The 18,625-nt window shown below is 38.6% G+C and overlaps 1 protein-coding gene across 1 annotated transcript in view; it reads right to left on the bottom strand.

The window, feature by feature from the left end:
* CHN1 (chimerin 1) overlaps positions 1-18,625 on the bottom strand; it is a 132,518-nt gene that overhangs the window by 58,762 nt on the left and 55,131 nt on the right. Inside the window, exon 7 of the mRNA XM_089690472.1 lies at positions 15,937-16,225. Coding sequence (XP_089546598.1) covers positions 15,937-16,225 — 289 coding nt within the window. The remainder of the gene's footprint in view (positions 1-15,936; positions 16,226-18,625) is intronic.

Raw genomic sequence — 18,625 nt, 5'->3', positions numbered from 1 at the left:
CTGATTGCAGTGAAATACAGATCTCCCTCCAGCGGCTGTTTAAATCTGTGGATTTAGTATGATAAAAAAGGAAAAGAAGGCATATAACATTTATATATAACAAATATGGATATTACAACAATAACTCGTAACCCACGTAATAAGTGCGAACTGAAAATAAAAGGAAGTACACTGCTCAAAAAAATTAAAGGAACACTTTTTTTTTCTTCAAATCAGAGTATAGCATCAAGTCAAGTAAACTCCTGGGATATTGATCTGATCAGTTAAGTAGTAGAGGGGGTTGTTAATCAGTTTCAGCTGCTTTGGTGTTAATGAAACTAACAATAGGTACACTAGATGGCCAACGAGACAACCCCCAAAACAGGAATGATTTTACAGGTGGAGGCCACTGAAATTTTTTCCCTGCTCATCTAGTCTGACTGTTTTGCATTTGGCTAGGGTCAGTGTCACTACTGGTAGCATGATACAATACCTGGACCTTACAGAGGTTGCACAGGCAGTCCAACACTTCCAGATGGAACATCAATGTGTGCCATTGCCAGAAGGTTTCCTGTGTCTTCCAGCACAGTCTCAAAAGCATGGAAGGGATTCCAGGAGACAGGCAGTTACTCTAGGAGAGCAGGACAGGGCGATAGAAGGTCCTTAACCCATCAGCAGGACCGGTATCTGCTTCTTTGTGCAAGGAGGAACAGGATGAGCACTGCCAGAGCCGTACAAAAAGGACCTCCAGGAGGTCACTGGTGTGAATGTCTCTGACCAATCAGAAATAGACTTCATAAGGGTGGCCTAAGGGCCCGATGTCCTGTAGTGGGCCCTGTGCTCACTGCCTGGCACCATAGAGCTGGATTGGCATTTGCCAATGAACACCAGAATTGGCAGGTCCACCAATGGCACCCTGTGCTTTTCAGAGATGAGAGCAGGTTCACCCTAAGCACATGTGACAGACGTGAAAGGGTCTGGAGAAGCTGTGGAGAACGTTATGCTGCCTGTAACATCGTTCAGCATGACCGTTTTTGGTGGTGGGTCAGTGATGGTCTGGGAAGGCATATCCATGGAGAGACAATGGCACCCTGACTGGTATCGGGATGAATCCTTAGACCCACTGTCAGACCCTATGCTGGTGGAGTGGGTCCTAGATTCCTCCTGTTGTACAACAATGCCCTGCCTCGTGTGGCGAGAGTATGCAGGCAGACCTGACCTAAATCCAATAGAACACCTCTGGGATATCATGTTTTTGTTCATCCAATAATGCCAGGTTACACCTCAGACTGTCCAGAAGCTCAGCGGTGCCCTGGTCCAGATCTGGGATGAAGTACCTCAGGACACCATCCGTTGTCTCATTAAAATCATGCCCCAATGTTGTCAGGCATGCATACAAGCTCGTGGAGGCCATACAAACTACCGAGTACCATTTTGAGTTGTTGCAATGAAATTTCAGCAAAATTAAATAGCCTGCTGCATAATTTTTTCACTTTGATTTTCGGTCCTCTGTAGGTTGATAATTACCCAGTACATATCCGTAGAGATATTCAGCATATTTTTCCCCATTGAGATATTTCAATGTGTTCAAAGTGCTCCTTTCATTTTTTTTGAGAAGTGTATATTAGTGCTATGCTGTACCCTTATTCTCATCACGCGGTTACAACAATCCTTATGTAAGGCTAATCCGGGGAACAAGGAGATTTATGTATTTTACTGAGCCTACTTCCTGAAATCTGACATACAAAGCCATGTCTTATCACAATTTTTTTTATAAACAAGGCATTACGGTTAGCCTTCGGCCTTCACTGTAAGATATAAAGACAAATTGTTAAATAACAGAATCTTTCATCTGCTTACATAACCAGCCTTAATGGGCTGCTGTGTGTAAATGGTGCATGGAATATGGCAATAAAGAGGGGCCAGTATAAGGCACTGCATGCATTTGGCTGGAATAATTGGATAGAATACATCATCATGCTTGGATTTTTATACAAGTCAGGTTTTATTTTTGTTATGAAGAAATGAACAGGAACGAGAAAAAACTAAATGAATGGAAAAAAACATATTAGGCTAGGTTCACATCTGTGCAGGAAGGGGTATTAACACTGGACTGCGCCTGCAGACAGCCACACAAAACGTGTGCTGCTTTTAAGAAAATGTGCAGGGGGTGCCATTAACTCTTTTACAGCACCCCCACTCACTGAAAAACAAGTTGCACAAAAAGTTTTCCCACATGTGGAAACTCTGGCAGAGGATTCTGTGAGGCAAAGTTTCAAAAAGGTTCAGGGGTCATTTTTCTGCAGGAAATAAAGGTACAGCAACCCATTCTAATGATTTGACTGTTGTGCTCACGCAAACACGGCACACAGAACCACAAATATGTAACCCTAGCCTAAAAGCATGAATCTGGCTAGGGGGTCGCCATCACCAGCTAAATACCCAGTAAATTGAAAAAAACTAAAGTAAATTGAACTTAAACTAAATGCTGCAAATACTTACCCAACTATGTGATCACGTGAAACATGGAGTCTTGCCTCCTTCCTCTTTCGGGCTGCAAAATGCAAGGATCCTTCTAGAGCAGTGGTTCTCAACCTTCCTAATGCCGAGACCCTTTAATACAGTTCTTCATGTTGTGGTGACCCCCAGCCATAAAATTATTTTCATTGCTACTCCATAACTGTAATTTTGCTACTATTATGAATCGTAATGTAAATAACTGCTGATGGGAAAAGGTATTTAGCAGTTTATAATTACTAAAATAATTGAATTTCCTTGTTCTGTGTACTGTGGGAGACCAGATATAATGAATGCAGGGTCCCGGGTTTAGTAACACTATAAAACGTTGAGTATTCTGTACCTGGTTTTTATACATTATTGGACGTATTACACTAGATGTCCTTTGATGTTTTTTGAACATGGATTTCTGATGAAGAATTGGAGGAGGGGGGTTGGATTTCAGGTTGATATTAAAGTGCATTTGACCTATATTCGTTATATGTCAAAATGGGAGGTGAGCGTGCACGCTAGCTGGTGGGAAATTTTTAAGGGTGATCACTTTTCAAGTCACGTGTGGAATATACGCGGATTTGAAGATTTTTCTGCATTACAGAGCTTCATTTTTACTACATTTACGGACATTTATTCACAGACTGTCACTTGGTTGAGGGCTCAGCTGGGTGTTTATTTAATGCAGGGTGGATAAAAAAAAAAAAAATAAAAAAAAAAAATCGGATTTATTTTATTTAAATCAGATTTTTTTTAATAAAATGCTTTTTGAGGAAAATATATTACCATCCAAAGGTTATTTCATCATGAAATAAAGATTAGTTTTTTAATTATGTAGAATAAGGCTGTATATGTTTAATTTTTTTGGTAAATAAATTCCATGAATCCATTCACAATGTCATGCTCTTCCAGAGGTTTTTGTAAGATTATTGGGCAGTTTCTCTGCCTACAAGATATTATCACAGATTCTTGGGTTACTTTTGCAGTTCTCAAAACTGAATTTGACTCAGCGGAGATCACATGCCTCTTCTTCACAGCAAAAATGTTAAAACATGAACATAGTTAAGAAAAAGACCTTAATCCTAACTTCTACAAACCTATGAATACAGAATCAACCCCTTCAGTGCTAAGTTTCAAGAAGTTCAGTGAATAGAATAGAAACAATATTTTTCTGATTGTTTGGAGTGGAATAGATCTGCACAAGAAGAAAGTGAAACCAAGTGTGAGGAGGAAGGGGCTGACAGTCTAAGTTTCTTAAAATATATATATTTTGTTTAGCCAAATTCGTTAACAAACATGGATGTTTGTTTAAGCAAATAACATATGCTGTAATGTTATTGTTTCAGTTGAATAAACCTATTTAAATTGTTATTAAGGTAATGATTATTTTTCTCCTTCCTAAGTACAACAGAAAAGTTGTCCAAATATGAATGATTAACCTATTAAACTGGGGATAAAAAAACTAATATGAAAAGTTATTCTAAAAATCTTCATCTACTTGCATATTAAAGCTATACCAGCAAGAATTAGTCTTTATGTAGAAAACTAGGATTTAAATCAAGCCTTACTGGCTAGTGATTTAAATCGTGATTTAAATCCGCTTGATTTAAATCAAATCCACCCTGATTTAATGTAATATTATTTAATATTTTCTTTATAGTTATATAGTTAGTCTGGCTGAAAAAAAAAAAAAAAAGACAAGTCTATCCAGTTCTACCATAAAAAACCCCCCAAAAAAACACAAAAAGTTATAATCCTACACCCACAGTTGATCCAGAGGAAGGCAGAAAACCCAGCAATATATTTTGTGTGCCTTGTTATATATATATTATTATTTATGCCTTGATATATATTACTCAGATTATCTATTTGCACATATGTTGAAATTGCACATATTGATTTGTTCATATTTGGTATTGCCTAGCAGGGCATCTATTCTTTTTGGATATTTTCATTCACATATTAGGTTTGGCTGCGCAAGAGGATTTTTTTCTTTTATTAGAAACATCTAGCTCTCCTTAAAAAGGAACCTCTCACACAGCATAGAACACCTGTTGAACACTATTCCACCAAGCTCTTTAGGAATCCAAAGTGAGCACAATTTACTCCCAAGGATTACAACTTCTGGTATCCCCATGTGACTGCTAGGTACACATGCACAAATTTAATTCATAGTCCCTGTGTGTGGTCAGTCTTCCTCCTCAATGTATTAGAACTAAGTTGGTTTGAGTCAAAATGCTTTGTGATGCAATGGAAGCTTTAAAAGCTAGATTACTACACTTCGTGATGAAATGGCAGCTTTAAAACTGCACTGTATGCTGTCATTTAGCATAGGATTGTGTAGGTGGCAAAGGAGTGATACTACCTGTGTGTGTAAGATACTGGATATCATATTAGCCGCTTGGCCATCAAAAGAAAAGTGAGTATATATGTTCATTGGCTGTGTTTAGCAGTTTTAATATTATTTTAAAATTAGTCCAGAGTTGGTCTGTGATGTCCAACACCAATACACCACAATCCTAACATGCAATTATATTTGTGTAGTGTTCAAAATGCTTTCACATTCTGAAGTGCCTAACAGAAAACTGAAGTACTGTAGATCAATTCTTGCCCGAAGAAGCAATTACAACTAAATATTCCTTCCACCCCACACCTAGGCCAACTTTGAGTAGAAATCAAATCCATGTAATTGCTCAACTTTGAAATTATAAACCTACTTCAGACCCCAGAAACATGTTTATTTTTCTAGTACATCATTAACATGTGAAATCATTCTTTTGGGAATGTGTTCTTTCATGTTCCCATATAAAAGCTATTTTAGCAGAGAACAGAGTTGTTACAAAAAAAGCAAAAAATGTTATTGAAAGTGGATTAATTAGAAGATCACAAAACCCAAAATGTTTCCATGTCTTAATAAAAGAGTTATGTACGTGTCTGGTTTTTTTCCAGTGCAGAACACATATCTGACTTCCTACCATATCAGAACAAGATGTTTCATTATCAACCAGGAAGTAAACAGGAAGTGTCATGTCTGATTACACTATAATCATAAGGCATGGTTGTTTAAATGTAGGCAGCACAGAGATTTCAGCTTCTGAGAAACGAAGAGCCCAAGCAAACCCTGCCCGTCCATTTGCCAAGACTTGTGATCTCTCAGTAGTTGTAGTAATAGTAGTAATCTCTGGTACTATCACAACTTTTCAAAGTCATGCACACAAGCACTGGAATTTCATGTAAAAATATAAAGTGCAGTGCTATAGAGACACAACATGAATAATGTGAATATCCCCATAAGCAACAAACATGCTGTAAAAACACTAAGAAAAGTGATCAAAACAAATGTGCAAGAAAAAAATAAACAAATCAATAATAAAAACACTATTTCAAAGTCCCTGCCGTCACCATTTTTCTCTTGGTGTCAGGAAAACTTGTCAGAAGTGATTCATGCTGATAGCACAGGAATGAAGAAGCAGACAGAAATTATACTTAGTGCTCTTCATTGAGACAATTACACAGTAGAGAGGGATATTCTTTGTTCATATTTCATGTCTGAGGTTTACAACCACTTTAAGGTCATCTCACTGCTCTGGTTTATTCAAGATCAAACAAAGAATTTATCCTCTCAGGAGCTGGTGGCCTTTGCAGTAAAGCCCATATATTGACATTGGAAATATACCCTACCCCACGCGTTCCTGTGCTGAGTGGATACTATTTACATATATCTAAAAAAATTTAAAGACTCTGATTTGCCTATAAAACTGAACTCCAGGCCAACATAAACTACATTGAATCCAGTCGTGTTTGTAACACAACCAGCAGCAGTACTGAATCAGTCTTCATAGCAGCCTTCCATAATCCCCTGTTCAGCAGGCCTCAGACTCTACTGGATCACAAGACACAAGAACATAAATAGGAGATCCTTTGGCATGTCACGCGTATGCAAGTTCAATGTATTTAGATTTTTGCCTGGAAAGTTCACTTCTAAATTTGAGGCCATTCAAATAGTTACTCCTCTGCTGGTTGCTGTGGGAGTAGAGGGGCCAATAGCAGGGCAGGGTTAAGGTAACTTGGGTCCCTGATCCCTGAGCTTGCATCACTTTTTACATTATACTCAATTATCTATGAAAGTTTAAAGAAGAAAAAAAAAACACCACAAAACTATGATCAGCACAGCGTCAACAACCCAATTAAGTCATACAAGAAGAAGTTCTGATGAAAATAAAACAAAAAAAGTATACATTTTTTTTCAGGAGCTGCCAGGTTCTGACAGGTAAGAGCTAGTGAGGTGTAAAGACTTCACATCTCAGACCCTTAATGAACAGAATAATTTATAGATGGGTAAACGTCAGTTCAGGAAATATGCAGAAGAGGCCGGGAAAGACCTAGATGTCAACTTTATTTTCCAAAATACTTTAGGAATGTTTTGAACCTTTGATGTGCTGGCTTCATAGTGGGAAGCTTAAGAATACAAATGGATCAAACTAATGACGTTCACCAACTTATAAAAAAAAACAAGCACACAACATCTAGACCAGTGAAGCATCTGTATAATACATGAGGCTGTCAAAGTATAGGATTTATAAATAAACAGGAAAGCAATGCCACTGCTAAGGGGTGGGAATATTTTGAAAATGTTCACTTTCAACATTCTAGAGAGGGTGTGCGTGTGTATATACTTTATTAGGTCCATCCGTTCAATTGCCTGGTAACACAAATTGCTAATCGTCAATCAAATGGCAGCAACTCAATGCATTTTGGCATCTAGACATGGTGAAGACAACTTGCTGAAGTTCAAATCGAGTATCAGAATGGGGAAGAAAGGGAATTTAAATGACTTTGAACGTGACATAGTTGGTGCCAGATGGGCTGGTCTGGGTATTTCAAAAACTTCTGATCTACTTGGATTTTCATGCACAACCATATCGAAGGTTTACAGAGAAAGGTTTGAAAAAGAGAAAATGAGAAGTGATCGGTAGCTGTATGGACGAAAATGCCTTGTTGATGTCAGAGGAGAATGGGCAGACTGTTTTAACTACAACATTCAGACTGGTAGAGTCAGCATTGAGCGTAAACAACATGAAAGCATGGATCCATCCTGCCTTGTATCAATGGTTTAGGCTGGTGGTGCAATGGGGGTGGGGGATATTTTATTGGCACTAGCAAGGTGTACCTAAAAGTGGTCTGTGAGTTTGAGTGTGTGAGTGTATGTGTGTGAGTGTGTGTGTGTGTGTATACACACAGTATTGTTAAATTATTAAACAATCCTCATATTGGGGTATTGTCTTGTATTTCACTAAAACTAGGATCAGAAGTCACAGGGCAAAAAAAATTAACAGTAGCTGCTCTGACCAAACTCGGGGATATATTAAGCTTCTGGGCTGCCTCCCAAATATGGGAAGACTGAGAAGAAGCAGTTGTCTCTAAATTTTCACTGCCTGATCAGAGGGGCTTTAAAATTGGTGAGCTGCCATCATGGCCATTGAAACGTGGCAGCCTGCAATGTCTGCAGACCCGGCCCCTCTGATAAGAAATGGAGGAGGCCAGAGACTGCTTTTTTCTGTTAGCCCAAATGTTGTTTTACATTCTTGTTTAACTTTCTGTGAATTATTTCACTGGTACTGTATCAAGAAGCTTACAGCAGATCTTCATTCTCTCAATCAATACTGACTATTGAATTAGAAGTCTAAGCACCAAGTACTACATACACACACACACAAAGACTCCACCCACTACTAACAGCTATCAAACATTAGCTTTGGGTGTAAACCAAGATGGATTGGGCTTATACAAAAGTTAAACATAGCTTTGAGTCTTATTATGTAGCTTGTCAGCTGCTTTGGTTCTCCAGCAAATAGTTGCCAGCACCCTAAGGCTACATGTACACTAGCCTACCCTTACCGCGGCAAAACACAAAAAACTTTGGTCAAACCGTTCCTCTCCTGAACATGATTCTTCCGCATTCAGGAGAGGGAGGTTTAACCTCACCTAAACTCAGAAAACAAAATGTCAAAAGCTCCTAAACTCAAGCTTAGGAGCTGCCAGTGTACATGAAGTCTAACACACTCTCTGATACAGTGGATATAAAAAGTCTACACAACCCTGTTAAAATGTCAGGTTTCTGTGATGTGATGTAAAAAATTAGACAAAAGATACATGGAGGTAGGTGGAGAGAAGTAAAAATGAAAAACTAAAATAATATGGTTTCATAAGTGTGCACACCCTTATACTAATACTTTGTTGAAGCATCTTTTCATTTGATTACAGCACTCAGTCTTTTTGGGTATGAGTCTATCAGCATTGCACATCTTGACCTGGCAATATTTGCCCACTCTTCCTTGCAAAAACACTCCAAATCTGTCAGATTGCGAGGGCATCTCCTGTGCACAGCCCTCTTCAATTCACCCCACAGATTTCCATTGGATTCATGTCTGGGCTCTGGCTAGGCCATTCCAAAAAACGTTCATCTTCTTCTGGTGAAGCCATTCCTTTCTTGATTTAGATGTATGCTTTGGGTTGTTTTCATGCTGAAAGATGAAGTTCCTCTTCATGTTCAACTTTCTAGCAGAAGCCTGAAGGTTTTGTGCCAATATTGACTGGTATTTGGAATTGTTCATAATTCCCTCTACCTTGACTAAGGCCCCAACTCCAGCTGAAGAAAAACAGCCCAAAAGTATGATGCTGCCACCACCATGCTTCACTGTGAGTATGGTGATCTTTTGGTGATGTGCAGTGTTTTTGCGCCAAACATATCTTTTGGAATTATGGCCAAAAAGTTCACCCTTGGTTTCATCAGACCAGAACACATTTTCCAACATGCTTTTGGGAGACTTCAGATGTGTTTTTGCAAAATTTAGCCGGGCTTGGATGTTTTCTTCAGAAGAAATAGCTTCCATCTTGCCACTCTACCCCATAGCCCAGATATATGAAGAATACGGGAGATTTTTGTCACATATACCACATAGCCAGTACTTGCCAGATATTCCTGCAGCTCCTTTAATGTTGCTGTAGGCCTCTTGGCAGCCTCACAGACCAGTTTTCTTCTCGTCTTTTCATCAATTTTGAAGTTTTTGGTAAGGTCACTGTTGCGCCATATTTTCTCCACTTGACGAGGATTGTCTCCACTGTGTTCCATAGTATGTCTAATGCCTTGGAAATTCTTTTGTACCCTTCTCCTGACTGATACCTTTTAACAATGAGATCCCTCTGATGCTTTGGACCATGGACCATGGATTTTGCTGTAGGATGCGACTAAGAAAATGTCAGGAAAGACCTACTAGAACAGCTGAACTTTATTTGGAGTTAATCAGAGGCACTTTAAATGATGGCACTCAGTCTTTTTTGGTATGAGTCTATCAGCATGGCACATCTTGACTTGGCAATATTCGCCCACTCTTCCTTGTAAAAACACTCCAAATCTGTCAGATTGTGAGGGCATCTCCTGTGCACAGCCCGCTTCAGATCACCCCAGAGATTTTCCATCAGATTCAGGTCTGGGCTCTGGCTGGGCCATTCCAAAACTGTAATCTTCTTCTGGTGAAGTCATTCCTTTGTTGATTTGGATGTATGCTTTGGGTCATTGTCATGCTGAAAGATGGAGTTCCTCTTCATGTTCAGCTTTCTAGCAGAAGCCTGAAGGTTTTGTGCCGATATTGACTGGTATTTGGAACTGTTCATAATTTCCTCTACCTTGACTAAGGCCCCAAGGTCCAAGCTCAAGAAAAACAGGCCAAAGCATGATGCTGCCACCACCATGCTTCACTATGGGTATGGTGATCTTTTGGCGATGTGCAGTGATGTTTTTGCGCCAAACATATCTTTTGGAATTATGGCCTTGGTTTCATCAGACCAGAACACATTTTTCCACATGCTTTTGGTAGACTTCAGAAGTGTTTTTGCAAAATTTAGCTGGGCTTGGATGTTTTTCTTTGTAAGAAAAGGATTCCGTATTGCCACTGAAGAATATGGGAGATTGTTGTCACATGTACCACACAGCCAATACTTGCCAGACATTCCTCCAGCTCCTTTAATGTTGCTGTAGGTCTCTTGGCAGCCTCGAAACACCAGTTTTCTTCTTGTCTTTTCATCAATTTTGGAGGGATGTCCAGTTCTCAGTAATGTCACTGTTGCACCATATTTTCTCCACTTGATGAGGACTGTATTCACAGTTTTCCATGGTATATCTAGTGCCTTGGAAATTCTTTTGTACCCTTCTCTTGGTTTATACCTTTTAACAATGATATCCCTCTGATGCTCTCTGCAGACCATGGCTTTTGCTGTAGGATGTGACTAAGAAAATGTCAGGAAAGACCTACTAGAACAGCTGAACTTTATTTGGGGTTAAACAGAGGCACTTTAAATGATGGCATGTGTGTACTGACTCTTATTTAACATGATTTTGAATGTGATTACTTAATTCTGAGCACAGCTACATCCCCAGTTATAAGAGGGTGTGCACACTTATGCAACCACATTATTTTATTTTTAGGTTTACTTCCCCCACCCCTAAAAGATTTCAGTTTGTTTTTCAATTGGGCTGTATAGTTTATAGGTCAAATTAAAGGTGGAAAAAGTTCTGAAATGATTTATCTTTGTCTCAGTTGTTTACACCACAGAAACCTGACATGTTAACAGGGGTGTGTATACTTTTTATATCTACTGTATATACACACTGAAAATACCGTGTAAAATCTGTGACACCTAAACCAGATGTGCCCTCAACCTTGGACCTTTAATATATATTGGCTCTAATCACTTTCTAGTGTTCCTTAGATGTTTTTTCTGGATCACATCAATCCGTTAAATATTTTGGATACAGTCCCCTTGAATCCTCTTCCACTCATTCCACATGCAAATGAGAGAACTTTTTAACTAAAACTGGAGTGTGCAAAATCAGGTTCACTTCTGTATACAGTAGAAACCAATCAGCTTCCAGGTTTTACTATCAAAGCTTAATTGAACAAGCTGAGGTTAGAAGATGGTTGGCTACCATGCACAGCTGCATCAGTTTCTGAGTGTACCAGTTTTAGTAAATCTACCCCCATAGTGTCTTATCCTTAACCACAGGTAAGTTATATTACTATATTGTTATATTACTATATAGGCTACTTACACATCTCAAGTATATACGTATATCTGAAGATGTGCCCCATCCATCAAATGTCCTCACACCTGGATGCTTTATTAAATGATCCTTTAGAAATCACACCAGGCAGGATCCTGCTTTCCAGGCAGACACTCTCCAGTGGCTCTCCTCTCATTCACATAGAAAGGAGCAAAAGTGCAATAGTGCTTTATCCCTTTATATACTTTTATTTCTCCAAATCCAAATAAAACACTCACTCACTTTACCCATAAAATAATTGCCTTGTAACATATACTAAAATAACCACTGTGTTGCTCACAAGCAGGTTTTTTTTAATAAGCGGACATCAAACGCTCGCCTCTGTGTGTTGCTTCAGTGGCATCCGACAGGTCCCGCCCCTGCGTGTTTCATCACGACTTCCTCAGGGGGATTATCCAGACTCTCCAGAGCACTGGGGAGTGTCTAGAAAGCAGGATCCTGCCCGGTGTGATTATAAAGGTTCATATAATAAAGCATCCAGATGAAGGGACATCTGATGGATGGGGCATATCTTCAGATATATGCATACGCTTGCGATTGTGTGTGAGTAGCCTATATAATAATGTAACTTACCTGTGCTTAAGGAGAAGACATTGTGGGGTAGAATTACTAAAACCGGTGCACTTAGAATCTGATGCAACTGTGCATGGTAGCCAATCAGCTTCTAACCTCAGCTTGTTCAGTTAAGGGTCTTTTTTATATTAAAAGTGTTACTAAACCCAGGACCCTACACATTCACTCTATCTGGTCTCCCACAGTACACACTACATGGAGATGCAATTATTTTAGTAAATATAAACAGCTAATTAGCTTTTCTCATCAGCAGTATACAGCAGTCTTATGACTTCTATCAGTATCCAGCAAAGCACATGTTAAAGCTTGTAGGAGGAGTTTTCTTTCTGCTGTAGGAGAATGCAAAACCCTGACCTCTGTTTGGACAGTACTGATTGACCCTGTGCTGATCACAAGCACTCTTCCAAGAAAGAAAAAAAAAAAACTTCTCTAGAAATACACACGAAATTGAGCATGTGCAGAGTGTCTTCACGTGATATGTCTTAAGAGATAAGAGGGAGACACTATAAGAAGGGGAGGCTCAGAGAAGACAGGATCAAACCACATTTTTAAAACAATGCAGAGGATGAACCCCTTAGGTTCCACAGTGAGTATAACAAGCATGCATTACTGCATATACAGACTCATTTTACTGTTGTGGGTTTATTGACACTAAGAGTATTTTGTAAAGAAATTACAAAACAGTCGCTGGGTATTCCCTGGTTTGGCACACATAATAAACAAATACTTAAAACAACAGTATACCGATAAAAACCTTAAGAACTAAACCATAGCAGCTGCTCAGCATATGAAAAAGTAAAACATGTGGTACAGTTATGTGGGACAACAAATCCTGGACTCAGTGTGCAAGGGAAAGGGGCAAGTGCTAACAATAAAGGAGCATACCGTTGATCCTCATCACAGATACTATGTATATTGTGCAAGCAAAAGTCATTTTCATACAGTAAATAGTACTCACTTCACTGTAGTGCCAGGAGAGTCAAGCCAGAGGTTCCACACCTTATTAAGTTTCCGAGGGGAACCCCGGGAAAGAAATGTAGCTTTATAAAAAAGAGAGATATCAGCATTAACTAGGGATTCCCAAAAGTTAAGGGTTGGGACCTCAGCTGACTTCCTTTTTAAGGCTATAGCCTTTCTAGCATATAAAAGCAAAAGACTGATAAATGTTTTGGTGGCCCTGTGATAAGCTAGGGGGCCACCAACCCTAGAAGGCAATTTTCAACAGTCACTGGGATAGGTAGGGTAGTCGACAAAAAACTTGTAACCTCAGTCCAGAAGGCCTAATTGTGAGAGAAAGTCCAATACACATGCCTAAAATCAGCCCAGTCCTCCATACATCTTCAGCAAGAGACCTCAGGATAAAATGTGTGCAACCTTTGAGGGGTCATATATGCTCTATGAAGAATTTTAAATTGAATCAGCCAATCATTGGTGGCTACAAATTGAAGGGGTATTCCCACATACCCTCCCAATCCTCTCCATCAATACCTGGAGCGTTCAGTTAAGTTTTCACAATAAAACCTGGAAGCAGATTGGTTTCTATGCAGAAGTGAGCCTGATTTTGAACCCTCCAGTTTTAGTCAATAAACCTCTACATATCCCTGTATTTGCATGTGGACTGAGTGGAAGAGGATTTAAAAGGTACAGTATCGAAAGCATTTAACGTATTAGAATGATCCAGTAAAAAAACATCTAAAGGAACACCAGAAGGTGATTAACACCGATAAATTAAAGGTCCAAGTAAGGGCACATCTGGTGGAGGGGTCACCGATTTTACACAAGTATTTTCAGTATATACATATATATCACAAGGCACGGTGAATATCATTGTATATGTGAGTAGTCCTAATTAAAAGGTATGCGCTAATAACAAACTCGATGTGGACGTTAGAGAGCCTTGCTGTTCTGTGCTGTATGGGAGAGATCCGCGGTGAGCGTTAACTGTATCTCAACCCTTTTTCGCGATTGAAGCTGGTGTCTGTTTGTGAGTTTCCTTATACCTTTTTTATTAAAGAGATAAATGAAAAAAACGTATTGCACCATTATGTTCTCTTTTTTGTCCCAGAGTGTACTGCATGCTCTCATGGAGGTATGAGAAAGAGTGGAGAAGTTCATCATAAGAGCTTGGGCTGCAAAGTTGTTTGTCTGTGATTATTATTATCTGGAAGTATCTGAAACATCACCATATCTATTTGGACATCGGGTTCATTGCTCCCAGAGCACAAGCGCTGTTGCTGGTTTATAAGCTGACCAGCCATTAGCTCTGGTGAGTTCATTTAATCTCCTTTGGTGGTGGATTTTTCACAATTGGTTCAAGTCACTGAAGATATATATATATTTTTTGGACACTAATTTATGTTTGTACACTATAATTATTTATTTAAAACACTAATGTTTTTTGGATGATGATATACACCTTTGTATAAGTTTATTAGCGCATACTTTTTAATTAGGATTATTGTTGCCAAAATTTATTTTGAGTGGGATATGCTGCTGACATTTTGGTGTTTTTTGTAAGTGGCGCTTTTTTCTTTTTTAATTTGGTATTAAATGTGGGTAGTGTATCTACTTTTGTTTAAAAAAAAAAAACAAAAACACATTTATTTGGAGTATAAGGCACTATGTGATTTTATATTTCTTTGCATACACTCTGAGTGGAAGAGATTATACAGAAAAAAAAGTTTTGAAGCACACAATACATCATGGCACTGGATTGATCCATTTATTAAAGCAAATGGGATCTTTTTTTTTTTTTTTTTTTTTAAAAGCGATATTTTACCATACATGTGTGTAGGGTCAAATAATTCAGGTGAGAGCACATCTTGATTGTCTTTGAATATATAAGAAGAAAATCATACAAGCACATGGATTTTTGATAAGAGACATGTATTATTTCTTATGGTCATATTTTGTTGTTGTAATTTCTTTATTTTCATCTTTTTGGATTATATGAGAATTGGAATATTGGATATAATTCTATTTGTGACTGTCATTAGCGCTGCACCATAGCTTTGAGTCTTGCTCTCCAATGTGAAAGCTGAATAGTTGAATACTCCAATGAGATAGTCTGATAGTTATTAACTACATACTCTGGTTGTTTTCCTGTCAACTTCTTGAGACAGACTATAAGTAATCTCTGACCCCATCCAAACTAAACGCCAAGTACACAGGGGTCGAATATCGTCCGATATCAGCCTATACAGTAGAAACAAGCCAACTTTCGGCCTGTGTGTGCAGCTCCACAGCTCCCTGTCACAATCGGCTTTTGTCAAATGGGCATGCTGGAAAAACAGTATACAATCAGCGCTCTCAGCCAATGGCTGACAGCACTGACCTGTGTGTTCTGGGGGGGGTTGCAGTCCCCCTGTCAGAACACAATAGCACAGCGGGAGAGATCATTGTACTAACATTGCTTGTGTTATTACAGTGATCTGTCAGGTTTTTTTACCATTCATCCCGCTGAGTTGAGAAAAAAAAAAAAAAAATGTATAGTGTGTAGCAGGCATAAAAAGTCAAACAAGGAAAAGTAAGCAAAGATAAAAAGAACTCATATGAACCTTCCATTTGTAAGCTTCAATACGTATAAAACAATAAAAGACTGAATGTGAATTCTTGCATGTCCCCAATTGGGATTGCGTATATTTAACCTTTCATATATACTCAATCATACCATTAAAATTGTTATTAACTATATGTTTACTTTTTCCAATAAAAAAACAAGACGCTTAAATGGAAGAATCAATACCACTGCTCACCCTTTTCTCCGCAGTGACATCTTCCCCCGATGAGTCCCTCTCATCATGTGCCTCTTTCACAGCTGGCATTTGCTTCTTGTGCGCTGGCTCTCTGTTTAAGGTGGTATAACCTATATGTTCATAAATCGGGTTTATGGTCATCTTGGCAATGTACTCTGCTGCCTTGGTCTCAATATACAGGGTGATCAAGCCATCAGTCACCAGGTCATGGATGGACTCAAACCTCTTTTCGCCAACAAAATGTTTTCCGTCATAGTAAAGTCTGAAGTTTCTGGTCTGATTTCCAAATCTGCCTCAAAATAAAAAAGTTAAAAAAAAATAAAAAAATATGAAAACCTCTCATTTTCTGAAAATGTCGAGTTTGAAACAAGTAGTCCAACAACTGCAGACACTTTATACAAGTCAGTTCATTACATGTGTGGAAAAAGTGATATATCCAGCAGTTTGGTTAAGAGTTTGTTTGTTTTTTTCACTGCCAGAACTGTGTCTTCTTTCAGCCGCCTGCCTAGAAGATGTTATACACACTTACAATAGGCTCTTCTATTGCACTTAATCAATACAGTGATTTGATGCAGTGCAAAACCTCCACAGTCTTGTCATTTTCTAGGAAGAGGCTATTCAGGGCACATTTGGCTCTCGTGCCAACAATTACACTGAATTGCATCTGCTGCCAGAGTCTCGACTAAATGGGACAGAATGGCACAAGGGTAAGTATTCTTTATTTCTGGCTGAAATCCAAGCACTAACTCTTTGGTGTTTTACAAAGGAAGCTCTATGGAAAGCTTGCTGAAACTCAAGAGATTTTCACATAATCTATGAATTGGACAGCAGCCTTAAGTGATAGGCTAAGCATTGCAGTTTTTCTTCCATTTACATGTTGCTCCATCACGCAACAGATCGGGATTTAAAGGAAAAAAAATAAATAAATGCTGTTTTATACAAATGCAAATTTCAAGCTGTCCTGTGACCCTATACAGAAATATACAAGACCATATGTAACATACTTAAATGGATTTTAATTAAAAGCCCCTTCTGTTATTCTGGTTGTCCAGCATTTCTCCATCAGATGTCTACCATCATACTGGTATGTTATTACTTCTAATGGCAAATTGTCATTTTTTTTTTGGGCCTCCACATCTGAAACAAATAATTGGAAATCCAAAAATGAAAAATTGAGAACCAAAGACTCGCACACAAAATCTAAAATAAAATATTTGACCTGCCCGAGGGCCCTTTTGCATGCGCATTCAGTCTGGATTAGTCAGTTTTACAAATGAATCCAGACTAAACCACAATGTAGGTCTACTGGCAGGTGGATGTAAACAGATTGACATCAATTTACATCCACTTACACCCAAGACCTTTTATTTCCTCAGAAAGAAAAATGGGAAGGGGTTGCATCTTTTCCCATTTTTGTAGACATAAAATGCATGTAAACAAATGTTACCCGTTTGTCTTTTCACATCTGTTTTTAGGCAAGAAATAATTGTTTTGGTTATACTTTTATGCACCTATGACCATTTTCATCAACTAAAAAAATGCACATATGAAAAACAGATCTACACCGATATAAACTGAAGAAAGATGTTTAAACTGATGTAAAATTATTTACTTTTCATGCTTTTTTTTTTTTTTTTTATCAGACACAATAAAAAGGCTGGGTAAAGATGGAAGTGCTGGGAGTGGTGGCAGCTCAATACTGGAGAGCTCTGGGTGAAAGGCAAGTCTGTCAAAATGTGCTAATATATGGCGCATACTAGCACATTATGGCACAAATCTGTAAGTGGGGCCATTTAGAGATACAAAAAATGTGTAGAGTTTACTACTGCTTGAACATACTAATGTACAGTACTGTATATCAAAAGTCATTTTCAGGCTAGTTTTCATTTAAAAATGATCTATTAATCCTGCCAAGAAGACCCTTGCGCAGACACATCATGATAAAAAGTGACAATGCTCTGTTCCTGGGGGTCCCTTTACTCCTGTGTCATTGTGTCAAACCTTTTGCCATTAGTATGCCACATATGTTGGAGGAGTTTCTTTTTACACTCCCCCTCCCCCATTGCCTCTACCTATCTCAAAAGGTCATATCCAAGTATTCATCTCAATATTCCTGGCCGCCCTGTGGGGTTGATGCTCTACTATTGACCCTATCCTCACACCAGAGATTGATGACTAGACTCCCCTATATAGCCTAAACTATGGGCTATGAATAGGTTTTTTTTTTACCGAAACATGTAAGCTGCAGTAACTTGCACACTGTATCCTTTATGAATAAAGTGCTTTTATTGGGAGAACAAGTTGCTGGCTCTTCACCTTATACTCCGTACCCTCAACTATGCCCTCTTTATCTGTTTGGACCCTGAAGAAGCCAATCAACTGGTGAAACGGGTTGACCTTGATGTACTGGAAGAGCAGGTTTGATCTACATTGAATTTACATAATATTTGATCTCATGATATTGGGGCAACCAAGTGCTTGCCCTCCAGTGCAGTTTTGAATATATAATGTACTGAGGGCTTTTGCTTCCCACACGTGGACAGTTTAACTCTTTTATGGATTGTTAATAAAGCTTGTTTTTATGATAATTTTCGGGTAGTCTTTTATGCTGTGCCAGTAAAATCCAGTTCATTTGGTAAGTTGCCTGTTTACCCAGTTTTCACATTTTCCTTCTATATACAAAAAAACC

The sequence above is a fragment of the Staurois parvus genome, unplaced genomic scaffold, assembly GCF_062004578.1.
Source record: "Staurois parvus isolate SC_StPar_1 unplaced genomic scaffold, SC_StPar_1.0 ptg000530l, whole genome shotgun sequence".
Classification (NCBI taxonomy): domain Eukaryota; kingdom Metazoa; phylum Chordata; class Amphibia; order Anura; family Ranidae; genus Staurois; species Staurois parvus.
Note: the sequence above shows the minus strand (reverse complement) of the source record. Positions and strands in the feature narration are given on the sequence as shown.